Here is a 23,331-nt window from a genome sequence, read left to right as displayed (position 1 = left end):
CCCTACACACTCTAATTTTCATAAACAGCTGTTTATCCCAAATATCCTGTGTTCCTTTAGTTTATTTGTACTAGTGTAAAGGAAGAACGAAAAAAAATGTGATTTAAACAACTACTTGTAAAAATCTTCAGTCTTCAGTAAAACAGTGCGATGCCTCGACATGAACCTTTATTTCAGGTTTTCAGCACTTTCTCACCCAAAAAAGATTGAAAGAGAGAGAGAGAGAGAGAGAGAGAGAGACAGAGGTTTAATAATAACACATTTCCTTTGGCGTCACAGTGGAACAATTCTGCAAAATAAAAATTGTACAATAACTTAGAACTTAGTGTTGTAGATAGTAGGCAGTAGACGGTACCTGACTGAAAATGTACTTTTCAGAACTTGGAATACATTTCGTATACAGTTTATAAACTTGTACTACTAAGTTATGGAGTAACATTTGCCCCAGTGTTTCAGTAAAGTCTGATATGACACAATTCTCCACTTAAGGAAAAAAACAAAAACAAACTCACTGCACTTCAGTCGATTAAAAAAAAGCTTCGAGTGTTTTGCGTATGCCGTTAGGAGAAACAAACACCACCACGCACCTGTACGTGTAACCGGGTCAGCGTCGTTTTCTCTACAAACACACACCAAGGTCTGAGCTCTCATTAGTTTAACAAGAACTTCAAATGAGAAGCTCGGAGATAAAAGCTGATACAGAACCGTGTTCTCCGTCGTACACCTCTGCGAGAACTTCAAGTAACAGGTAATATGTAGACACTGAGCATTTAAGACCATGATTGTTCTGAAAAGGTTAGGGATGCACTGAACCGATACCTGGAACCAAAAGCGTACTGGGACTGGAGCGGAGTATCTCAAAACGTCATCTTTAACACTACAGATTAGACAGATCTGGATTTCTGATAAACCTTGAAGGAAAACTTCAGCATGAAACACGTTGTAAACATTAGACTCAAAGTCCCAGAATACAGTGAGGGTACATGATGCGATTCAGACGTTACGGCAGACTGGGCTTGGCGAGTTAGCTCGGCTGTCATGACCAAGCTTTGGAAGCTGTTTGTACTCATGACGGATTAAAGGACTAAAGCATCATTCTCTTTCTGTACAGATGAAGCACTGCACTTCGGTGCCAAGTCAATGAGAATGTTCTTGAAGTTCCATGATAAAAGAGCACGTGTTAATTATAAAGATTGATAACTAACGAAGCCAGCGATCCACTGATGTATTTTACGACGTGAAAGCCGGTGATGTTCGGCGACAGAACGCAGCTCACGCATGTGGACGCAAGACACAAACTGACTTGAAGTCTGAACTCAACATTGTGCCACTGATTGTTACTGGATCAACATTGTGCTCAGCTGATTTCTTTGTATTATACTGAACATGTATATATATATATGGTTAAAATGTGCAACTAATATAATAATGCCATCTAGTCTGACGGTCCTGTGAGTTCTAGGGTGCTTTCATAACTGTACGAATCAGAAAATTACATCTGAAACACAATGCATAAAAATATATTATTATTATTATTATTAATAATAATAATAATAATAATAATAATAATAATAATAATGTTGTCTGAGGGGGTTGTAGAGTTTAAACGGCATGTATAGAATGTACAAAATGACAGAATTAAAGTAACCCTTGCCAAGTGTGTAAAAATCCTCTAATCCTCTTAATCACCTGAACACAAAGAACACTGAGGTGCATTCAAAATATCACAAGATGTTTTTGTCTGATGTCTGCTGTTTATTTTCTCAGAAACGCATCGTGCTTCTACATCTCTAGGCTCAGTTTGCTCCGAGACTCACTTTAGCAGCCCACATAACTGATACTGAACAAAATGTTGTCTGTAACCCAAATCACACGCCATTCTCCTTTCACGTCCTGTCCAGATTTGATCCTCGCCTGAGTGCGATGGATGTTCTCACCTGCACAAATGAGGAACTCACGCCAGGACTCGAGTCGAACGGAATATGTGAAACACTGTATATGTGAAAGTACCCTTACGTTTTGGTTTGAACTGAGGCTCAGTCGATTAGGCAACAGACTCAACTGCTACTAATACGTTTGTTTAAAAATGTTATTACAATACTGTGACAACACACACACACACACACACACCAAATTAATGCTTCAAACTTTGTTAAAAGAATGTCAAAACCCAGTGTCGTCCATAGCTGCAATAAAGGGGGAGGGATCAGAATAACGTGAGGTAGAGAACTTCACTGAGACACAGCTGTGAAATCATGAGAACATGTAGCGTTGTGGTAACAGACACGTCTGACGTTTGCGATCAGCCAAGTTTTAAACCTCGCCGAAATTAGTGTGGCCCGTCTCCTTGGCGTGTTCCCTCGCCTCCTTCTGTCCCACTAGGCCAGTCTGACACGTCATGCAGCGTAGCGCGAAGCGGTTCACGTCCGTGTACTGGCGTTTGCGGCGTGCCTCGTCGGCCAGCTCCAGCGCCTCTGCCAGAACGACGTCGTCAGACGTGGAGAAGATGGTCTGCGGCGGGCAGTCCGTCCCGGGCACACGCATCTGCAGCGGGTCGTAGTGGATGCCGTCGTAGATGAGCAGCACGCGCTTGGTGTAGCCGGCGTCCTCGCCAAATCGGTCCACGCGAACCGTTTGCGTGCCGACCACACAGATCTCACATTGGTAAAACTTAGACAGGATGGAGAGCTCGATGGCACCACCCCACGTGTCACTGCGGCGGATCCAAGCACAGTAGTCCTCATTACTTTTCCCCAGCACGGCTTCGCTGTACGCGGTGGGGTCGTTGGCTACGATGTGGGCAATCAGCTGCCGCATGTCGGACGAACAGGCGGCGTTATACACGCCTCCCTCTACCACGTAATTAACACTGGTGAACAGACACGAGTTATCAGCGGGCACCGTGCGACGCTCCAGCACAGGTCGACTGTCCAAGAGTGGGGTTTTTGGCATGCTGACTTTAGGCTTGTTCTTTTCTTCCTCTACAATGAGCGTGTCTCCTAGGAGAGAATTCAGGACTCATGAGAAAAGAACACTGAAAACTAGTGTTAGATTTGCTGAGTTTATAGAGGAAAAGAAATAAAACTGAAATGACCTGATGATTCTTCTCCTGACTGTATTAAAAAAAACTAAGTTGTAAAAAGATTAACACAGTTAACAAGCTTTCAAATCTTATCTTGGAACTATTTAAACTTAAAGTTAGGGTCTCCGATATTTGAGAAATGCTTCTGAAAACTGCGTTAGGACACCAAACAAAATAATCGTGTAGCCAATGAGCAGAAAGGGGCGGGTCTTGTCAATATGGGCGGAGAGAGTGTTCAGTGCACATATTCACAGATTGGAGTTTCCCGAGTCAATAACTCCTGAGCTAAACGCTGTTACTACACAAAACACGGTTGTAGCTGCGTCTCTACATTACTACGATAGAAAAGAGGTGTTATTTGTGTAGTAACAGTGTTTAGCTCAGGAGTTATTGACTCGGGAAACTCCAATCTGTGAATATGTGACCAACTTCCTGCTCCTTCAGTTCTCTCCAGCGCTGGAAAGCTGATCCTATATTAACACGTCCTACTTCTTACCTTATCGTAAGTCTTTCTTCGCTTTCTTTCTTTGTTTTTATCCTCCATGTTAATGTTAAAACCGCTTTCTGCTAATGTCACACATGCGCACTGAACACTCTCTCCGCCCATATTGTCAAGCCCCGCCCCTTTCTGCTCATTGGCTACACGTTTGTTTTGATGTTTGTTTAACTTGTCGTCCCGACTCAGTTTTCTGAAGCATTTCTCAAATATCGGAGACCCCATCTTTAATCAGCGCTCTTGAACTTATCGACGCTGTGTGTTTTGCAGGCCACAAGATGTTGCTGTTTTCAATACTTAGATTTCCTGGAACAATCAGGGAAAAAAGCCTAAAATCTCGACGACATAACATTGCTGGAACTGATCCAACAGATTACTGTAAGTAATTGTAAATTTACAGAAAGTCTTGTAAATAAATTAATATTTTAATTAATATTTACTATCAACAACAGGACATGGATGCTGTCTCAGTGGTGTTAAGCTTGTCCAAGGTGATCAGTCTAGTTAATTCTAGTTCATTTCTACATTTCCCTCTAGTGGAGAAACAGAGAATAGGATTTTTCAATTCCTGTAATTCAATTAAGGTTCATAAGACCTCCTTTAATTCTGAACACGGATTCTAATTTCATTTAACAAGCCTGAATCAATCTGATTATCAGGCTGCGAGTTTTTCAGTCCTGCTCTAAACCTCCTCACCTGATTTTATGGGGAAATCTTTCAGGTGTGCGTCTCCGTTGCTGAAATCCAAGCTTGTGGGTGGGTAACCCACCATAATTTTCTGCACATCACATGGGATTCCTGTCAGCTCTTCCACCTTGTCTTTCAACTCCTGAACACAGGACTGGTGCGTCAGACCTTGCATCAGATGAGTCCCGTTCTTAGCCTTACACCGCAATCGCAACATCCTAAGTCCCTGATGACAGAAAGGAATACAAGACCAGTGACCGGTTTCATCCACACCTGATAGTCTGTTTTTTTTTTTTGTTTTTTTTTTTAATAAAATATTAATGTTTTTCAAATTGATGAAAACCAGAACCTCAAAACCCAAAAATTATCAAAGGTGATAATTATTATCTCCTTGTTAAGTTACATTAACTGTTAGGGCGACATGTAAGGTTTCTTGACACTTCCCAAAAAAAATTGCAGTAGGTGGATTAGCTACTCTTAATTGCCCCTAGATGTCGATGTGTATTTTCGGAATGCTCTGGGATCCATTCCAGGCCGTATTCCCATTTTACCTGATCAGAATCAGAATCAGAATCAGAATGGGGTATATTGGCCAAGTGTGTTCACACACAAGGAATTTGGTTCCAACTGTTTGTGACTCTCAAAAGTACAGACATAAATAACACTATACTATACAAGACAATACAGACGATGTGAGACAATACTGACAGTATGAGTATTAAATATGAATACAGAATAGATTACTGATCAGTGATGAGTATTAAATATGAATACAGAATAGATGACTGATCAGTGATGAGTATTAAATATGAATACAGAATAGATGACTGATCAGTGATGAGTATTAAATATGAATACAGAATAGATGACTGATCAGTGATGAGTATTAAATATGAATACAGAATAGATGACTGATCAGTGATGAGTATTAAATATGAATACAGAATAGATGACTGATCAGTGATGAGTATTAAATATGAATACAGAATAGATGACTGATCAGTGATGAGTATTAAATATGAATACAGAATAGATGACTGATCAGTGATGAGTATTAAATATGAATACAGAATAGATGACTGATCAGTGATGAGTATTAAATATGAATACAGAATAGATGACTGATCAGTGATGTGAGTATTAAATATGAATACAGAATATATGACTGATCAGTGATGTACACAAAGTGTGAGAAGTGCAAATAACAGTATTGTGCAATATGCTTTTGTGCAATATACAGCAGCAGTAGTGTGTAACCTATTACTGATTTAATCTAAGTCTCAACAGCTCAAAAACAAAGCTATTTCACAAAGCTTGTCAGCCAAAGAAAACACGGTACACTTTAAATATAATAAAAAATATTGGGAAATTTTTTTAACATAAATTTACTGATTAAACCACTAACTAAATAATGATTAAGCCACTAACTTACAGAAATGTCTCTATAACAAACTAAATGAACCTTGGCTTGGTGACATTTGTTTTTGATAACAAACGACGTGTTTTTTTTTTTACCCAAATAAATGATTTAGTCAGAACAAGAGCAAGCTCACAGTCACTGACTATAGTAACGTAACAAAAGCACATCCCCTGTCATTGTCCACTCACAGGCACTGATGCAGCACTTTATAAACAAACATGCTAACTTTAACCTGATGGAATATGAACATACACATTCTAATGTAAATCAGAATAAAGTCTATTTCTGTTATTACTAGTGGAATTGAATAGAGGACTAGTTTATTACAGTAAGGCTAGTTTATTACAGTAAGGCTAGTTTATTACAGTAAGGCTAGTTTATTACAGTAAGGCGTTTTGAAATGTAGCCATTTTATTAGCCATTAAAGCACAGAAACACAACATAATAAAATTCGCACATAAATTCATAACTTAAATCTGTGTTAAATATGTGCCGTGTCTATTGTTAAACCTGTATGTGGTCAGTCCACATTAAATCTGCTTTGTGTGTGTGTCTGTGTGTGTCTTTGTGTGTGACTGTGTGTGTGTGTGACTGTGTGTGTTTGTGTGTGTCTTTGTGTGTGTGTCTTTTTGTGTGTGTGTCTGTGTGTGACTGTGTGTGTTTGTGTGTGTGTGTCTGTGTGTGACTGTGTGTGACTGTGTGTGTTTGTGTGTGTGTGTCTGTGTGACTGTGTGTGTCTTTGTGTGTGTGTCTTTTTGTGTGTGTGTCTGTGTGTGTGTTAAATAACCGGCGTTTGCTAACCACAATGAATCAAACTAGCTAAAACAAGCTAATTAGCATTAGCTAGCTGGCTAAAGTTGTGCAGCCCTGGTTGTAATTTTGTATCGCGTTAGATAAACATGTCAGAAGTGCAACGTGATTGTTATTTTACATCTAATTGTTTCAACGTCGAAAACATTTACAAATATTCCTCTGTACTCACCAAGGAGAGCTTCTTATAACAACAGAATGAACACACTGACCAATAAGCAAGGTGAGTTTGTCGTCATCAGCGTCTGCGTACTACGTCATCAACGTGCGCGGACTACACAAGTTAGTAAATACACAAATTAGCAAGACCTCTGTGTTTTGTTAATAAACGAACTCAATAAACTCGTTTATATATGTGTAAATGTGTAAAGTTTCACAAAACGAATTGTATTTATATAAATATGTACACAGGGCTCTTGAGTTTTGAAGACAGGCCAGAGTGACATTTCCAACCCCCCAGCAACCCCCCCGTGTGTTTGTGTGTGTGTGTGTGTGTGTGTGTGTGTGTGTGTGTGTGTGAGTGAGAGAGAGAGAGAGAGAGAGAGAGAGAGATTGTGACTGATGTTTATTGTGTTTGTTGCCTTTTTGGACTCCTTTATCATTTGTAATGTTGTCTCCCATTTAAAACAGTTCAGCTCAAGCCCAGACATTTTTAGGGTCATGAATGAGGACAAATTGTCCTCAATCAAATTGTCCTCAATCTCTGTCTCTCAGAGACAAGCTGTTTCGTGTTGAGGTTTTGTTCAAACCGACCATCGAAAATACCCTCTCTAATGAATATGTTTTTTTCATTGGTTGTTGCGTTAAATCTTACCCAGATAGTGCTATTTTCTGATTGGCTACTGAGTAGCCTCTTTTTTGATTGGCTGATAAGTGTCAGGCTCGACTAAGAACTCCAGGGGAGACGCGCTTGATTCCTGCCCGGTTCCATAGAGACATCGGTGTGGACAGATACATTATGGGCGCTGCGGCGTATTAAATATATGACAAATAGTATGTTTTTCTGCGTGACAAATACAATGTGTGGTGGGAGAGCATGACAAAAGACCCAAATGAGAGACTGTCATGTTAATGCGTGTTACTTGACAGACGTGATTAAAATATTACACACTTTTGACAATTTTCAATTCAGTTTATTTATATAGAGCTTTTAACAATTCCCCATTGTCTCAAAGCAGCTTTACAGACGTATGGAAACAAAAGAGAGAGAAAAAAAAGAAATAAATATATAAGAAGAAGAAGAAGAAAAAATAAGGATACAAATAAATAAGTGAATATATACAATCAAAGTTTAAAATGTATTTTAAAAAGATTAACTTTAAATTTAAAATACTATATATTTATCCCTATCCCTAATGAGCAAGCCGGAGGCGAAGGCAGCAAGGAAAAACTCCCTGAGAGGACATGAGGAAGAAACCTTGAGAGAAACCAGATTCAGAAAGGAACCTCATCCTCATTTGGGTGACACTCTACAGTAAATAATGTAAATGTAAATAATGTCATTTCTACAATAGTTTATAATTATAACACTGCAGACAAAAAGTTACAAGACAATACAAAAAGTACAAGGAAGATTCAAGATGGCGGCTCGGCAGTAGCACGCAGCGGCCACTCTGGATTCAATATGGTGCTATTTACGTTTTTTAAGGTTTTATTTACGGTTTTTAGGCCGAATAATGCTTGTACATGAACACCAGAGACAGCGGTGTCTATGTATACAACCACCAGAAAATTATAAAGTGCAGAAAACGTGCAAACTCCACGTCCAAAGACCAGACCATACTGCTGACTGACACAACATGGGTTCGATTTTCACACAGTGATATTGGGCTTTACTAATATATTTAATATATTTTCATATTCACATATTCTATTCTTTATATTATATTTACTAATAAGCGTTGTATAACATGAAAAGTCTAATAATTTAAAGTATTATTTCTATTGAATATTATATATAATATATATATATAATATAATATATATATATATATATATATATATATATATATATATATATATATATATATATATATATATATTAATTTTAGAAATAAATTATGTTTTATTATCCCTGCTAATGGTGAAATTGTCAAATTTGTAAATCAATATCATGTGCCTAAAAAAAGGTCTGCAAATTGAACCATTGGATGTGAGGTTAATGAGAATTTTGGGTGGATGCATGAATGACCCGCAAACATCATATACAACAAGATATCAGGTTAAGAGTAGAGATTGAAGTTTTGTCAAAATATAATTTTAAAAGGTTTCAAAAGCTCCACAATCATGCACCACAATCATGGACTCGCCATGAATGCAAACAATTCAATCAACATGACTGTTTAAATGGATTTTTATCTTCATAATTATTATTATTTTTAAAGAAGGTTTATTTGATTTGTATGTGACGATTATATAACCGACTCCTCTGTACTGTACTGGGTCCCACTACTTGTGGTTGTTATAATGCGCTTATTTAGGTGTTATGACTACTTTTTACAGAGGGACCATTGAGAGCATTCTGAGTAGCTGCATCACTGTCTGGTTTGGGAACTGCACTATCTCGGATCGCAGGACCCTGCAGCGGATAGTAAGGACAGCTGAGAAGATCATTGGAGACTCTCTTTCCTCTATCATGGACACTTACACCACACGCTGCATCCACAAAGCCAACAGCATTGTGGACCTCACACACACCTCACACACACTCTTCACCCTGCTGCAGTAAAAGGTACCGAAGCATTCGGGCCCTCACGACCAGACTGTGTAACAGTTTCTTCCCACAAGCCATCAGACTCCTTAATAACTGATACTGAACTGTACTGAGCACAACACACACATGCACATCAACTGCATGGACTGCACAGACCTACACTAAATACACACACTCCCAATATATATCCATCAACCTGTTTACATGCTGTTTACATCCATCAACCTGTTTACATGCTGTTTTTGCACACTTTTTTGCTCTTTGCACAGTGTCTTACATTTCAGTCATTTGCTGTTTTGCACACAGGGCACGCAATATTGTTGAACATACAGTATTTACACTGGACACCGCTGCTTCTGTTTATTGTCATTTGTGTATTGTATTTTTTGTATTGTCTTGTAATTTTTTGTCTGCACTGTCTTGTTTGTCTTGTCCTGCACTGTTTACACCAGGTTGCACAGATGCACGTTATGTGGCTAGGATTAACTTACTAAATCCTCATAGCTCTGTGTTTGTTTTATGTAGCCCCATGGTCCTGGAGAAACGGTGTCTCATTTCACTGTGTACTGCAACAGCTATATATGGTTGAAATGACAATAAAAGCTGCTTGACTTGGCTTGACTTGACTTGATGTGGGCTTATGAACGCATGGCCTCCATGACGCACGTGGCGCTGCGCCACTTGATGACGCATGATTATCTAAAACGTAATTCTACTTCCGGTGCGCGGCCATTGTCGCTTTTAACAACGTGAAGAGTTCGTTAAACGCGCCAAAGTCTCACGGTTCTTTCGAATTCTTACCGCTTAGCGAAGAACATATAGAGATCATTTCTAAATAATGGCGTACAGAGGACAAGGACAAAAAGTTCAGAAGGTTATGGTGCAACCCATTGTATCCTTTCATGCTGTTAGCCGGTTAGCATGTTAGCATGTAGCCGAAAACTCATTCATTTAGCGACGTTAGCAACTAGCTAACAGTAGGACGAGTATTTAAGCTTTTTTCACGTGTTTTGTTAAACCTGTATGTGATTAGTCCACATTAAATCTGCTTTGTGTGTGTGTGTGTGTGTGTGTGTGTGTGTGTGTCTGTCTGTCTGTCTGTGTGTGTGTGTGTCTGTCTGTCTGTCTGTGTGTGTGTATCTGTCTGTGTGTCTGTCTGCTTGTCTGTGTCTGTCTGTGTCTGTCTGTATCTGTCTGTGTGTCTGTCTGTGTGTGTGTGTGCGTGCGTGTCTGTGTGCGTGTGCATGTGCATGCGTGTCTGTGTGCGTGTGCATGCGTGTCTGCGTGCGTGCGTGTCTGTCTGATCTGATCTGACTCATGTAAATGAGTATGAATTCCTATCACTAGTTGAGACAATGAGATGTGTTTGGTATAATTTGGTAAGTTTTTTTTTTTTCTTCTTAAATGTAAATATAATGCTTGTTGCTTGGCCTTGACTTTATCAACCCAGAACCTTATTTTCAGGTATCTACAGAATGTAAGTATTACTTTATATATATATACATATAACTTGTTCATTTACCACACTCTTACATATCGTCGCTGTCGGGCGGAAACCTCGTATGTCCAAATTCGGTCAATTTCATATTTTTTCACATATCGATGCTATTGGTCAGTCCCCACGTGGGTCTGTAATTTTTAAGTTATTAACCAATCTAAAGTCTTGAAAATAGCTTGAGCACAAATCTCATAACTCCATTGGACACTTCAACTGTCCACCTCTTCCTCACTCCACGGGAGAGCTTTGTGGCATATTTCTCCTCAAGAAGAGTCGCAACGAATCAACACGTCTTCTGAGGTAAATGTCTGCAAATCACTGGGCTCAAAGAAAAAAAAATCTTGACCCCCGCTAGTTCTGGTGCTCGTCTGAGGACAGGAATTTAGCACAAGACAATACACTGCAACGCGGACTAAACCCTGTGCACTGCAGATAAGGTACGGCGTTTTTTTAATTTCCTGAAAAATAATGATTTTGGAGATATGAGGATTCCGTCTGACAGCGACGATATACTGTTGTAGTAATGTAATGCTTGTCCAAGACTACTTTGAATCCTCTTAGAAAACGATACATCACATATAATGCAAGTCAGTTGTCTTTTTATAATGAAGCATATTTTTTCCTGTCATTCTTTTCATCCTTGCAGAGATCCCGTATCCAGGTTTGGCTGTACGAGCAGATCAACATGCGGATAGAAGGCTGCATTATCGTGAGTGAACATGCATCACCATGCTACAGTTTAAACGTGCAACGTCATAAGGGTTACACCTCTGTTTCTGGAAGGATCTATGCTCTGGCGTTTTGATACTGACATTTACTTTTGACGTGATTGATATCTCCTGTTTCGTGAGAACTTTCTTTGTGTTCATGTGAACTTTACTTGCACTGATTTGCACGGGGACCTGAATGCCTTGTTAGTTCCTGCTATCGCTTACGTTAATTTACACAATAGGTTGTCTCTCCTGAAGATTTTCCTGTGCTGGGAAACTTTACCATAAGCATTACAAAGTGCTGATGTTTGAGACTTCTATAAATGTATCCTAACAAAAACGCCAACGTATCGTCATTCTGATGTACATTGTTGTGTTTTATTAAAGAACAGTTTATTGGTCTTAGATTATGTCGTGCATCCAAGTGCAAGTCCCTGTGTATGAACTGTTAGTATACAGTGGTGTGAAAGTGTTAATTTTTTTACACGTTTGTCAGACTTTAATGATTCGGATCATCAAACAAATTTAAATGTTAGTCAAAGATAACACAAGTAAACACAACATGCGTTTTTTAAATGAAGATTTTTATTATCAAGGGAAAATAAAATCCAAACCCACATGGCCCTGTGTGAAAAAGTGTTTGCCCCCCTGTTAAAACATAACTTTGGTTTCACACCTGAGCTCAATTTCTCTAGCCACACCCAGGCCTGATTACTGCCACACCTTTTCGCAATCAAGAAATCACTTAAATAAGACCTGACTGAACAAAGTGAAGTAGACCAAAAGATCCTCAAAAGCTACACATCATGCAGAGATCTAAACAAATGAGAGAGAAAGTAATTGAGATCTATCAGTCTGGGAAAGGTTATAAAGCCATTTCTAAAGCTTTGGGCCTCTAGTGAACCACAGTGAGAGCCATTATTCACAAATGGCAAAAACGTGGAACAGCGGTGAACCTTCCCAGGAGTGGCTGGCTGACCAAAATGACCCCAAGGGCGCAGCGATGATTCATCCAAGATGTCACAAAAGACCCCACAACAACATCCAAAGAACTGCAGGCCTCAGTTAAAACTGCTGCCTAGCAAAAAGAACATAAAGGCTTGTCTCAGATTTGCCAGAAAACATCTTAATCTTCATGACTTTTGGGAAAATACTCCCAAAGGAGTATTAGGACAATGATACAAAACACACCAGCAAATCCACCTCTGAATGGCTGAAGAAAAACAAAATGAAGAAAGTCCTGACCTGAATCCTATTGAAATGCTGTGGCATGACCTTAAAAAAAAAAAAGGCGGTTTATGCTCAAAAACCCACCAATGTGGCTGAATTACAATTCTGCAAACATGAGTGGACCAAAATTCCTCCGCAGCGCTGTAAGACTCATTGCAAGTTATCGCAAAAGCTTGATTGCTGTTCTTGCTGCTAAGGGCGGCACAACCAGTTATTAGGTTTAGGGGGGCAAACACTTTCACACAGGGCCATGTAGGTTTTGATGTTGTTTTCCCTTAATAATAAAAACCTTTATTTAAAAACTGCATGTTGTGTTTACTTATCTTTGACTAATATATAAATTTGTTTGATCTGAAACATTAAAGCGTGACAGAAGTGGAAAAAAAAATCAGGAAAGGGCCAACACTTTTTCACACCACTTTAGATGTTCTAACAATAAAATAACGAGTGCATTAATAGTAAAGGTGTCATTTATGTAACGGCTGGAGCTTAAAAAAACCTCCCAGATTACATACAATTCGACTGCACTGTGATATAAACCAAAACATACAATTAGGAAGGATGCAATTGTAATAAACTGTGTCTTAATTGTATTCCCTGATTCCGTTCCTCAGCATTGTTAATGAACCAAGAGATCATCAGGTTCAGTTTTTACTCAGTGTTTACATTTATCCTTACTTAAAAAAACCAGCATGCCGTTTTTTCAGTTAGATTTAATGTTTTTCTTTGCTATTATTAATAGTAAATACGTCTGTTTTTAATAAGTACACAACAGGCTGAAACAAGTTCCTAGAAACAAGTTGGTGTTTAAACGAACGCATTAATATAATCCTGTGACTGGCAGTGGCACAACATTCAGAGCTGCTGTTATCGAGAGTGAATGAATGAAAATGAGAATTGAAATTGAGAATAGATGTAGATGATTGGTGAAATCAAAATTCAGAATTTCAGCTATTGCTTTATCTTAAAAAAAAAACAAGAACTAATGAAACTTGTGTTACAGGTTTAAGAGTTTTTTCAGTGAAAAATTAGATTCGCCATAAAAAATGAATGTTTTTTTTTTAATTCTAGGGTTTTGATGAGTACATGAACTTGGTTCTGGATGATGCAGAGGAAGTGCACATGAAGACCAAGAACAGGAAACCTTTAGGTAAAAACTTCATTGAATGTGCTGTTGTGTTTTAAAAAATAAAGTAGACATAACTTGTAATTTCACTTTGTGTCCTTTTTGTTCTGTCCAACAGGGAGGATCATGCTGAAAGGAGACAACATCACGCTGCTACAGAGCGTCTCAAATTAACCTCGTCTCGATTTCATGGAACAATGATGGAGTATTGTCTGATTGTTTTTTTCCATAGCCTTGGGTTCATTTGTTGGATTTTTGACTTATTTCTAAGCAGTGATTTATAATGCCTCATGTTTTTGTGAACAAACCCCATTAAAGAATTTTTGTTTTTGATTTTGACCGTGTCGTGTTTTTTTTCTATCTCGTATCAACTTATCTGAACATTTGAATAAAAACGAATTACTGTTGTACATTATGCAATGTCTAGCTTACATAACTATTCCCCTAAATAAAATATACAGTATAGCTAGATTTTTTGTATCATTATCCCCCCCCCCCCACACACACACACACACTTTATTTTATTTTATTTATTTTTTATATTTTTAATGTGATAAACTTGGTTTGTTTGAGTGCATCACTAGTGAAAACCTTGAAGAGTGTTGAAGTGTGTGTGTTTTGGGTTATATTTCTATTTTATTTTGCAAGCTCTTATTTTTGAGACCCTTTAAAAGGGGTAAGATTAAATCTGTTAATCGGTCATGACTTAAATATTGTAGGCCTGCAGGAAAAAAGTAAATAGTGTTTATGAATGAAACCGTTTGTGTTTGCTTAAGGAAAAAAAGTATATGGATAAACTAATCTTATCAAAGCTTCAGGAGTTTCTTTAAATAAAAAAAATAACTAAATAGTTTGTCTTTGTGCTCATGGCATCATGACGTTTTCCTAACTTAATATTTGTCTTCCTGCTACTAAGCTGGGCGAAACGCTCAACTGCAGTGTGGCGTTAAAACAAATCTGTGACGTATGTTTGTTACGGGGTGTTGCTGTGCTCTGAGTAAGATGCCATATTACAACTGGAACACTATATGAGACAGATTCTTAAACACAGAACCCATTAAAAGAAATGATACAAGTTTCAATAAGCACAACAGAAGCACAAGTGTTCCTGAGGTACTGAGTTGTGATCTCTTGATAGTAGATGCTGACTACATGTGGTCTCTTAGGACAACAACTGTCCTGTGTAATCAATACACAACTGTCAGACTGTATTTGACTGTAGCAAGGACATTATGCATACTAACACACTCTAGTGTTTATAACAGTTTATAATCACACCCTCCAGTGTAACCCAAATGAGGACGAGGTTCACTTTTCAGTCTGGTTGCTCTTCCAAGTAAGGGAGTTTTTCCTCGCCACAGTCACCTCAGTCACTTCAGGCTTGTTCATTAGAGATAAATGCAAACACATTTAAATGTAAGTCTAATATTAATCTTAAACTTAAAGCTAAACTTTTTGTAGTATTTCTTATGTTCTGTGAAGCTGCTTTGAAAGATTTCAGAATTTTAAGGAACAACATTTCTGATGTTTTACCTTAGTAAATAAAGATGTTTTACCTCAGTAAAAAAATGTTTTACCTTGGTAAATAAAGATGTTTTACCTCAGTAAATAAAGATGTTTTACCTCAGTAAATAAAGATGTTTTACCCTAAGTAAATAAAGATGTTTTACCTCAGTAAAAAATGTTTTACCTCAGTAAATAACGATGTTTTAACTTAAGTAAAAAATATGTTTTACCTCAGTAAATAAAGATGTTTTACCTCAGTAAATAAACTTATTTATTTAGATGGATCTGTTCTAAGACTCCATTGAGGAAGACAATTTTATTTAAAAAATTGTGTGCCAGGCAAGTAATGTTTCAAGGTTCATCATGATAACACAGAAGTGCTGATGATTTATTTCCTCTGATGGGTGGTGGTGTGTGATGGGAATCAGACTTCAGCTCTAAGCAATGCTGGTAATTTTTTTTCTTAGAAAATGCCATAATGGTTCTTACAAACGTTTTACCAACCCACAAGAGGGCAGTACATCCATTTACACACCTGTTGAAGAATGATCACACCTTATTCATGATAATAAACGAGTGACATTGATGACCTTTTTTATAAACTCAATGAGAAATATTGTAGAATTTTATAGCTCATTATAAATGTGTATGCTTGTTTTTCCTCTTCATAGATTCAGCTATAAACTATTAAAACACCTGGCTTCTTTATATATATTTATTATGATCCACTCTACTCAATTGTGATCAATACATTGTTTAGTAACATCTAGAAAAAAAATATCTAAAGGAAACAAAACCAAATGCATTATCTATTAATAACAGCCGTTTTCTTCAACAGGAAATGCGATAACGATCTGAAAATATGAAAGGTGTCGCATGTCAGCAAAAGCACCGCACAGTGCCATGTTCCTCCATTGATGAGCTCTGTTACTGAGGCAGGAGGTTCTGCTGCTGGTGGAGGGGAAGCTTCATAGATAGGAACTCGCCGACAACCTGAGAAGGAAGTGGCATCTCAATTACTTTCAGCGAGTTTGCAAGTTCTTGTGGAAAGCTGGAGTACCATGTGCTGCATTCTGCAGCTTCAGTGGTAGGAAGTCAGTTGCTGACTCCAGACCCCCCCTACACACACACACACACACACACACACACATCGAGTGTTACTTCAGAACTCCGACCGCAAGTGCTCGGTAGCTGCCTGTGGATTGAAACCGCAGTGATATTGCATCAGGCTTTCGTTTTATCTCTGTGGGGACGTGAATATAGTGTGTCTCAGAGTACGGGTTTGTGCACGATTAAAGGCCGCGTACCACTCTTCGAGATTCGGCATTATCTTTTCAAGGAAAATGTCTTAAGCAAACTTGTTACTCCATTGTGTAGAAACACAATCCATCATTCTCAAAGATGCCTGTTTATAGATGAGAGCTTATAGAGAAGTGTCTAACCAATCTCTTCTGAAAGATTGTACCTTTGTGTCATATTTGCTAGCAAACTATAGGCGCTTTTCCCCAAAAATATAAACAAATCATTCATTTAAAACCTCAGACACTGACCGGGATGGAACATTTACTAAAGATGGATGAATTAACACAGCAGGTAATGTTTTGCCCAGCATCTGCCTGCATGTTAATGAGCAAGCATTTCACACCTGAGCGCCGCTTCAACGACTTTATGATTTAAATCAATTCAGTTATATTTGTACTGTATAGCAACAACATTTTACCAATGGACAATGTCACAAAGGAGCTTTATAGAAATAAATACATTCAGGATAAAAATTATAAAATTTATCTCTAATGAGCAAGTCAGAGGTCACGATGGTGAGGAAAAGCTCCCTGAAACGATATGAGGAAGAAACCTTGTGAGGAACCAGAGAGATGTAATAAATCATTTCCCTTATAAAACTGTACTATGTGATTCGTTCTAGATTTGTATAAAGTTAATTTATTGCACTCCTCTACATGTTCAGGCTAGCAGTAGTTTAAATGAGCAACATAAAATGACTGATATAATCCTCGACTCTATCATGTAACACAGTGCTGCTATTTGTATTTTATTATATGTTTTAAACGAACCCTAACAGGAGAACCTCAAGACACACTGGAGAAAGTGAGAAATAAATGTCAACCCTGTCAGCATGGTGTGTAAATTCTGTATTTGGCAGTTCATCATACTTAAAGCTGCTGGGTGAGTCAATTGAAAACTTGACGAGTGATGAAAGTGCAATGCTTAGACAAACAGATTGTACATATCTGTCATTTACATGACTCATCAACTATCACTCAGACAACATCCGTAATAAAGGCTGACACGACCTGGACTTAGTGTGTACCGGTGTCTTGTTGCAGCATGATCTGTTTGAGTTTGAGTGTCTGCCACTTCCACGAAAACACCAGATCTCTTTCCGCATGATTTCCACGTTTTGTTTGGTTTTATTTATTTATTTATTTATTAACCACTTTTTGGAGTCTTTGAACTGAGTGCAACAGATGGTGCATTAATGCAAACATGCAACAGGACAAATTTCTTCCTGAAGGAATCCGGCTTGTCTTGTCTGGCCGAAAAATATCATTTCATGTAACATCCCTGACGCTTTATGTAAAGTATAATCATGCTAGAAATCCTTTTATTGAGCATTAAAATATGCTCAGATGTTGGATGAAGAAAACATTTTCCATATTGAATAACAAACTATGTGACATGACTGTAGATAAAAACAGAAATGCTTCGAGAATTTTTAAGAGTTTCTTAATGAAGCGCATTCACCAGAATCCATGCACCATATCAGATTTATCTAAATGTGTCACTAAATGTTAAGTGTGTATTTCAAAGTGTTTGCTAGGTTTCCCAATGCTAGGTTTTGTATGTAAAATATTAAATTCCCCCCATGTTTACATGCTCTGCTGCTTCCTTCTGGCATACTGGGCATTTCATAGCCTTAATTTTCATGTTGCCACATGATTGGCTCTTATATTTTATGACACAATAATCCTTGATTGCTACATGTTTAATACTAACTCTGACTTTACAGTGAGTTTTTCTTTTCTTTTTTTTAGCTTCCTTTTAGTAAAAAAGTTTACAGTCACTTGAAAGAAAGTGTTCAACACCCCAAACAAACTAGGTGACCCTTTTGTTCTCTCAGTCCAACATGATGCCATGTTTTCTGGAGGTTTTCATGTTTGCCAAGTTACCAAAAAAACCTTCTCATCCAAGTCTTTTGTGCTTTTTCGTCTACCCATGAGCCCCAGAGACTGGGCCTCTGCCTCATATCGACATGGCCAGGCTGTGGGAAACTCCATGACCGAGCCTGTCATGGTCGGCTTAGCTGTCTGTGGCTCTCGGGATTTAGTCGACGGAAACGCTGCCCGGGTCAGATCGCTATCCTGCCTGATCCCGTGAGGCCTTCCTGTTCCAGCGGGAGTGATTGTTAGAAGCAGCTCTTTTGTTTGGTCTCTCCCCATGACCTGTCTCGTACCTTAGCTCTGACCAGCCAGGTGGCTGCCCGGCTCACATCTCAGTACCTCACCACCCACAAGGATCAGTACACACACGCACACACAAACACTATATATATATTTGTGTATATATAAAACTACACATGCTGACTAGATTACCAGAAATGTACAAAATCCTAGGTGCAACACAATCCTTTAATGCTAAATCAAACCTTTTTTTAGTTACTGCTCATCTGATTCTTTTAATTGCAGAGGCATTTCAACGTTTCCTTTTTTTCCACCTCGTTCTCTATTTCTGTTATGAATTTCTAAATAGCGTAGGCAAAAAGGCTGAATTTGAAATATTCTGAATATAATTAACTTTTTTCAATCGACAACGTAGTCAAATCTATGCCATAAAAATACAGTGCACTTTTAGAACACTTTACGTATCCTTATCGCTTTTATACATGCGTTGTTTTTTTTCCACATGATAGTGTGAATATAATCTAGAACAATCTGTAAGAATGATCTTTTAACCGTTTAATGAGTTTTATTGGCATAATATTATTGTAGTACTTTATTTCCACGAAAGTATACAATATAGTTCTATTGTATACTATTGTTCTATATTTGTAAAATAGAGTAAAAATATATACAAAAACTCTTAAAAGGTTTATTCAAAAAATATTAGATGTATTTAACATTTGCCTTTTAATTGACGATCAAAAAGCACAATTTGAAAAAATAGACACATTAGGAGGAAAAATTGCAAAATAACTTCTAATAATAATAATAAGAATAATAATAACCATTTGATTTGTTTTTTCTACTTAACATTCCATACTTTTCAATGATCCAGTCATTGTGTTATATTTTCACAGCCTTGAAAGTCTCATTGTAGCATTATAATGAATCGTTTTTAATTCAGATCTTCCCCATGTTTCAGCTCTGTCGAATCTCGCTGATGAATCGTTCTTTACCGTGTTTGAGAATCTCGTATCTCAAGAGGTTTCACCTTCACCACCCAGCCATAACCTCCACACTCGCTCCAGGCTTACTTTAAAAAACAGTGGTCATGTTTTCCAGTGAAAAACGGCTCAGAACGAGCAGTTCATGACATTACGGTGTTTCTTATCTTGTTTAAACAGCACAGCAGCAACACATAGTACCTTCATATTTCTACAATTAACGCATGCAATAATCTTCAGCTTCTGATAAGGCCTTTTGTTTGAACATTCAGGCCGAGGAAACAGAGAAGCATTTTTCATTGTTCGAACTCTTTTGGCTATAACGTGCAGTGGGAAAGGTGGGAATCGGTCCAGGGTATAACCAAAGGTGAGAAAGTGTCCGTCCTTTGTCTGAGCAAATAATGACCGAGTTCCAAACATGCCTTCTTTTCAGCACCATTTTAACATCGCCATGCTGTTAAAAAGTCGATGATAGGAGACGGGGTCGTGAAAGTGCAACGTAGGACTTCTGGTAGTTTATATTAAAAGCAAAGTGGGTTAGGTTTACTTAAATCCAATGCCCTTACGAAGAGGGCTGCGCAGGTGTTCACCTAATTGCTTCGGCGCTGTGTCCGTTATTAACCTAAACCCGATATCATCCATTTGCATGAATAGTCAAATGGGCTTACTGAAAGCGTTAGTCGTATTTATTGCTTTATGCAAACGACAAAAGAACTTCTCACCCTTCGTGCCTCTAAAATGGGCCATTTCCCTCTTTTTATAACTAGCTTTCTGTTTATTTGTCAATAAAATACACTCACACAGACACACATACTGTGGTGGCGACTCGGTATGGAGTGCTTAAATGTTCAGAACAAAAGACCTGCAGCAGAGCGAAAAGAGATGAGGAACAAAAAACAAACGAGTAATGAAATTATAACAATACAGACAGAGAGAGAGAGGTACACGAACCACAATGGCAGGGAACAATCGTGCTGCATCAATGGAAAAAAAAGGAGGGGGGGTGGACCTGGACAATAGGGCCGGTGACAGCAGGACAATAGGCGCACTGTTTTCAATTAGACATTATCTCATACACCGAGTGGCAGGTCTCATTGTGCCGGGGGCTATTTTCAGGGCCGGCTTTGTGTGGGCCACCGCCAATATTCCCTTCAGCCCCCACAGAGAGAGTCGGCCCTTTTATTCTCTCCACTGTTTGTTTTTTGCTCAGCACTAAACTGTGGGTGGCTGAGAACAAACTGCCTACGGAAAGAGAAAAAAGACGATAGGGTCCTACCTTTGCCTTCGTTGCCGTTAGACAATTAGGTTAGACACGGATCTAAGCTGGATGAGCTCAGACTTTTGTATGATTTTATTGGACGTGTATATTGCATGAGGATTTGTTTCCTCATCACTGGACCTCGTATGGTGTCTCCACACGCATATGGAGCGTGTTGGCTGTGCTTTGTGCCTTGACTTAATAAAGCAACCTCTCGAAGCTGATTTTAGGCCTGCACTTCTTTAAAGGTCCAGAAACGGTTCTTTGTCAAGGTGCGTGGTTCTTAGAAGAACCTTTATCATCCATGCAAGGTTTCCATTGCACAAGGTTCTTTGTTGTGGGAAAATGTTCTTTAGACTGTAAAAAGGATCTTTATGGCACTAAAAACAAATGAGAGACAATTACTGAAAGGTTCTTCGGTGGCATCGCTGCGGAAACACCTTTGTGGTTCTTTCTGTCAGTTATTAGTAATAATAATGCTTTAATATGATCTCCTTCTCAACAAACCATCTGGTCTGGTCTATTATATAGGTTCTTGATGACACATCACAGATGCTCTCGGTGTCCTAAAGCTGAAATAAAAACTCCACCCTGAATCAAGTTCAGTTTATTTTTATTTGTATGTCGCTTCAACAGTAGACATTTTTACACAAAGCAGCTTTACAGAAATGTGTAAATTTCTGAATAACGGTGATGAGGGAAAACTCCCTCAGATGAAATTAACAAGGAAACCTTGAGAGGAATCAGACTCAAAAGGGAACCGTGTTGTCATCTGGGTGACACCAGAGAGAATGATTATACTGCTTGAATCAATCACACTCACTCTATATCGTTCAGTCTAGTCATTAGGAAATGTTTTTCTTGTGTATCAGCACATGGTGGGTGATGTGACTGTTAACTAAAGAGAAAACAGAGCAACATGTCAATCAAAGTGTGCTCAATTAATAAAATTGACATGATTATGATTTCATTATAAAATTCGTTTTTTTTTTAAACTTTATTTCTCTTCTTATACAGTCCGATGTATTACGAACCGTATCGGTCAACACTCTGATGGTTCTCGTAGCCGTTTCCTGAAAAACCTTTTGCCGCACGGCACGCAGTAAGAGTTGGCTCCAGCAAACTTTGGACAAGATTTTTATCGCCACGTACGATTCATTTGCATTAGTATCTTTTGCATGAACCAGTTCTCAAATTTTCTTAAACTAGGCTGGTTGTTTCTGGTGTAAATATATATTTATATATATATATGTGTGTGGCATCATCACATATAAAGCTTTCTGATGAGATAACATTTGAGGATAGGTCACCTGAGCCATCTGCAATTCTGGTTTTAACCTCATTTGGGGCAATAACCGAATTTAGCGAGCTTGATATGTCACAAGCAAAGAGTTTGGGTTGTTTAATATATTTGAATTATGAACTTGTTTGCTGCTGCTTGATGGCGGAAGCAAATTTGGAATAGGTTGCGGTCTTCCGATGGTTTCTCAGAAATAATGTTCTCGATGTTATCGGACAAGTGTTGATTTTTTTTTTCACTCACTTCGGCTGTTCTCTATCAGCCCAAATGTGCTGTGGTATTATGTGAGACTCGATCTCTGTATATGTTCCATGTTTCATTCGCAGTTTGGTGAGGACATCATGTTTTTTTTTTTTGATGGAGGTGCGGTGAGGTGGGCTGGGCTGGTGCATGGGGTGTAGAATGCACACATAGACAAAACTTCTATATTGGTTTGGGTGTAATCAAAAATTGTACTAGCCAAGCAAAAGAGGTATATCATGTGGTTTTCTTTCCTCTCCTGCTTTTTTCTCTCTATGCACCACACAGCCTCTGCCTCTGATGGTACTGCAGGCTTGGTATCCAAATGAGGTCATTACCAAAGGTCATGGATCATCGTAAATGATGTAGTAACACTTTAGTATAAGGATAAAGCATGGTATAAAGTTCTGGTATAAAGTTAACATAAATACAACTTAGAAGCAGTAAAGGTTCAGGTTCAGCTATATGACACTAACAGTTGACTGAGTTGAGGTCTATGTTTTGTTAATGTGATAAATAATATTAACAAATATGATAGAGTGTGATTATTTTGACATAAAAACATAAAGTTGATTATTTTTTAAAACAGCTAACCCAAAAGTGTTTTATTCCTCTTATAGGATAGCAGTTTGAACACACAGTATTTACACTGATCAGCGCTGTTTATGTTTATTGTCTTTTGTGTTTTGTCTTTTTTGTATTGTCTTGTAACTTTTTGTCTGCGCTGTCTTTTGTCCTGCACTGTCTTGTCTGTCTTGTATGTCTTGTCCTGCACTGTTTACACCAGGTTGCACAGATGCCCTTTATGTGGCTAGGACTTACTTACTAAGTCCTTATAGCTCTGTCTTTGTTT

The 23,331-nt window shown here is 38.2% G+C and overlaps 2 protein-coding genes across 2 annotated transcripts; one reads left to right on the top strand and one right to left on the bottom strand.

The window, feature by feature from the left end:
* Window positions 1-2,155: 2,155 nt before the first annotated feature.
* On the bottom strand, window positions 2,156-6,755 carry yod1 (YOD1 deubiquitinase). Its single transcript, XM_060858613.1, has 3 exons — window positions 6,668-6,755; window positions 4,275-4,491; window positions 2,156-2,999 (listed from the first exon to the last, which is right to left on the bottom strand). The coding sequence occupies exons 2-3, from the start codon at window positions 4,480-4,482 to the stop codon at window positions 2,314-2,316; spliced, it is 894 nt and encodes a 297-aa protein (XP_060714596.1). The 5' UTR covers window positions 4,483-4,491; window positions 6,668-6,755; the 3' UTR covers window positions 2,156-2,313.
* Window positions 6,756-9,907: 3,152 nt separating this feature from the next.
* snrpe (small nuclear ribonucleoprotein polypeptide E) lies at window positions 9,908-14,105 on the top strand. The gene is made up of 5 exons (XM_060858662.1): window positions 9,908-10,100; window positions 10,659-10,685; window positions 11,353-11,415; window positions 13,718-13,796; window positions 13,891-14,105. The coding sequence occupies exons 1-5, from the start codon at window positions 10,047-10,049 to the stop codon at window positions 13,944-13,946; spliced, it is 279 nt and encodes a 92-aa protein (XP_060714645.1). The 5' UTR covers window positions 9,908-10,046; the 3' UTR covers window positions 13,947-14,105.
* The last annotated feature ends 9,226 nt before the right edge of the window (window positions 14,106-23,331 follow it).

The sequence above is a fragment of the Tachysurus vachellii genome, chromosome 22 (genome assembly GCF_030014155.1).
Source record: "Tachysurus vachellii isolate PV-2020 chromosome 22, HZAU_Pvac_v1, whole genome shotgun sequence".
Lineage (NCBI taxonomy): Eukaryota > Metazoa > Chordata > Actinopteri > Siluriformes > Bagridae > Tachysurus > Tachysurus vachellii.
This window is presented reverse-complemented; position numbering and strand designations above follow the sequence as displayed.

What these genes read in the sequence shown, in the direction of transcription:
- yod1 (XM_060858613.1), bottom strand. Translation starts at nt 4,482, where the DNA reads ATGTTGCGATTGCGGTGTAAGGCTAAGAACGGGACTCATCTGATGCAA. An exon ending in AGATTTCCCCATAAAATCAG is followed by an intron (nt 3,000 to 4,274) that starts GTGAGGAGGTTT and finishes ATTCTCTCCTAG; the next exon opens with GAGACACGCTCATTGTAGAG.
- snrpe (XM_060858662.1), top strand. Translation starts at nt 10,047, where the DNA reads ATGGCGTACAGAGGACAAGGACAAAAAGTTCAGAAGGTTATGGTGCAA. An exon ending in GGATAGAAGGCTGCATTATC is followed by an intron (nt 11,416 to 13,717) that starts GTGAGTGAACAT and finishes TTTTAATTCTAG; the next exon opens with GGTTTTGATGAGTACATGAA. An exon ending in CAAGAACAGGAAACCTTTAG is followed by an intron (nt 13,797 to 13,890) that starts GTAAAAACTTCA and finishes TCTGTCCAACAG; the next exon opens with GGAGGATCATGCTGAAAGGA.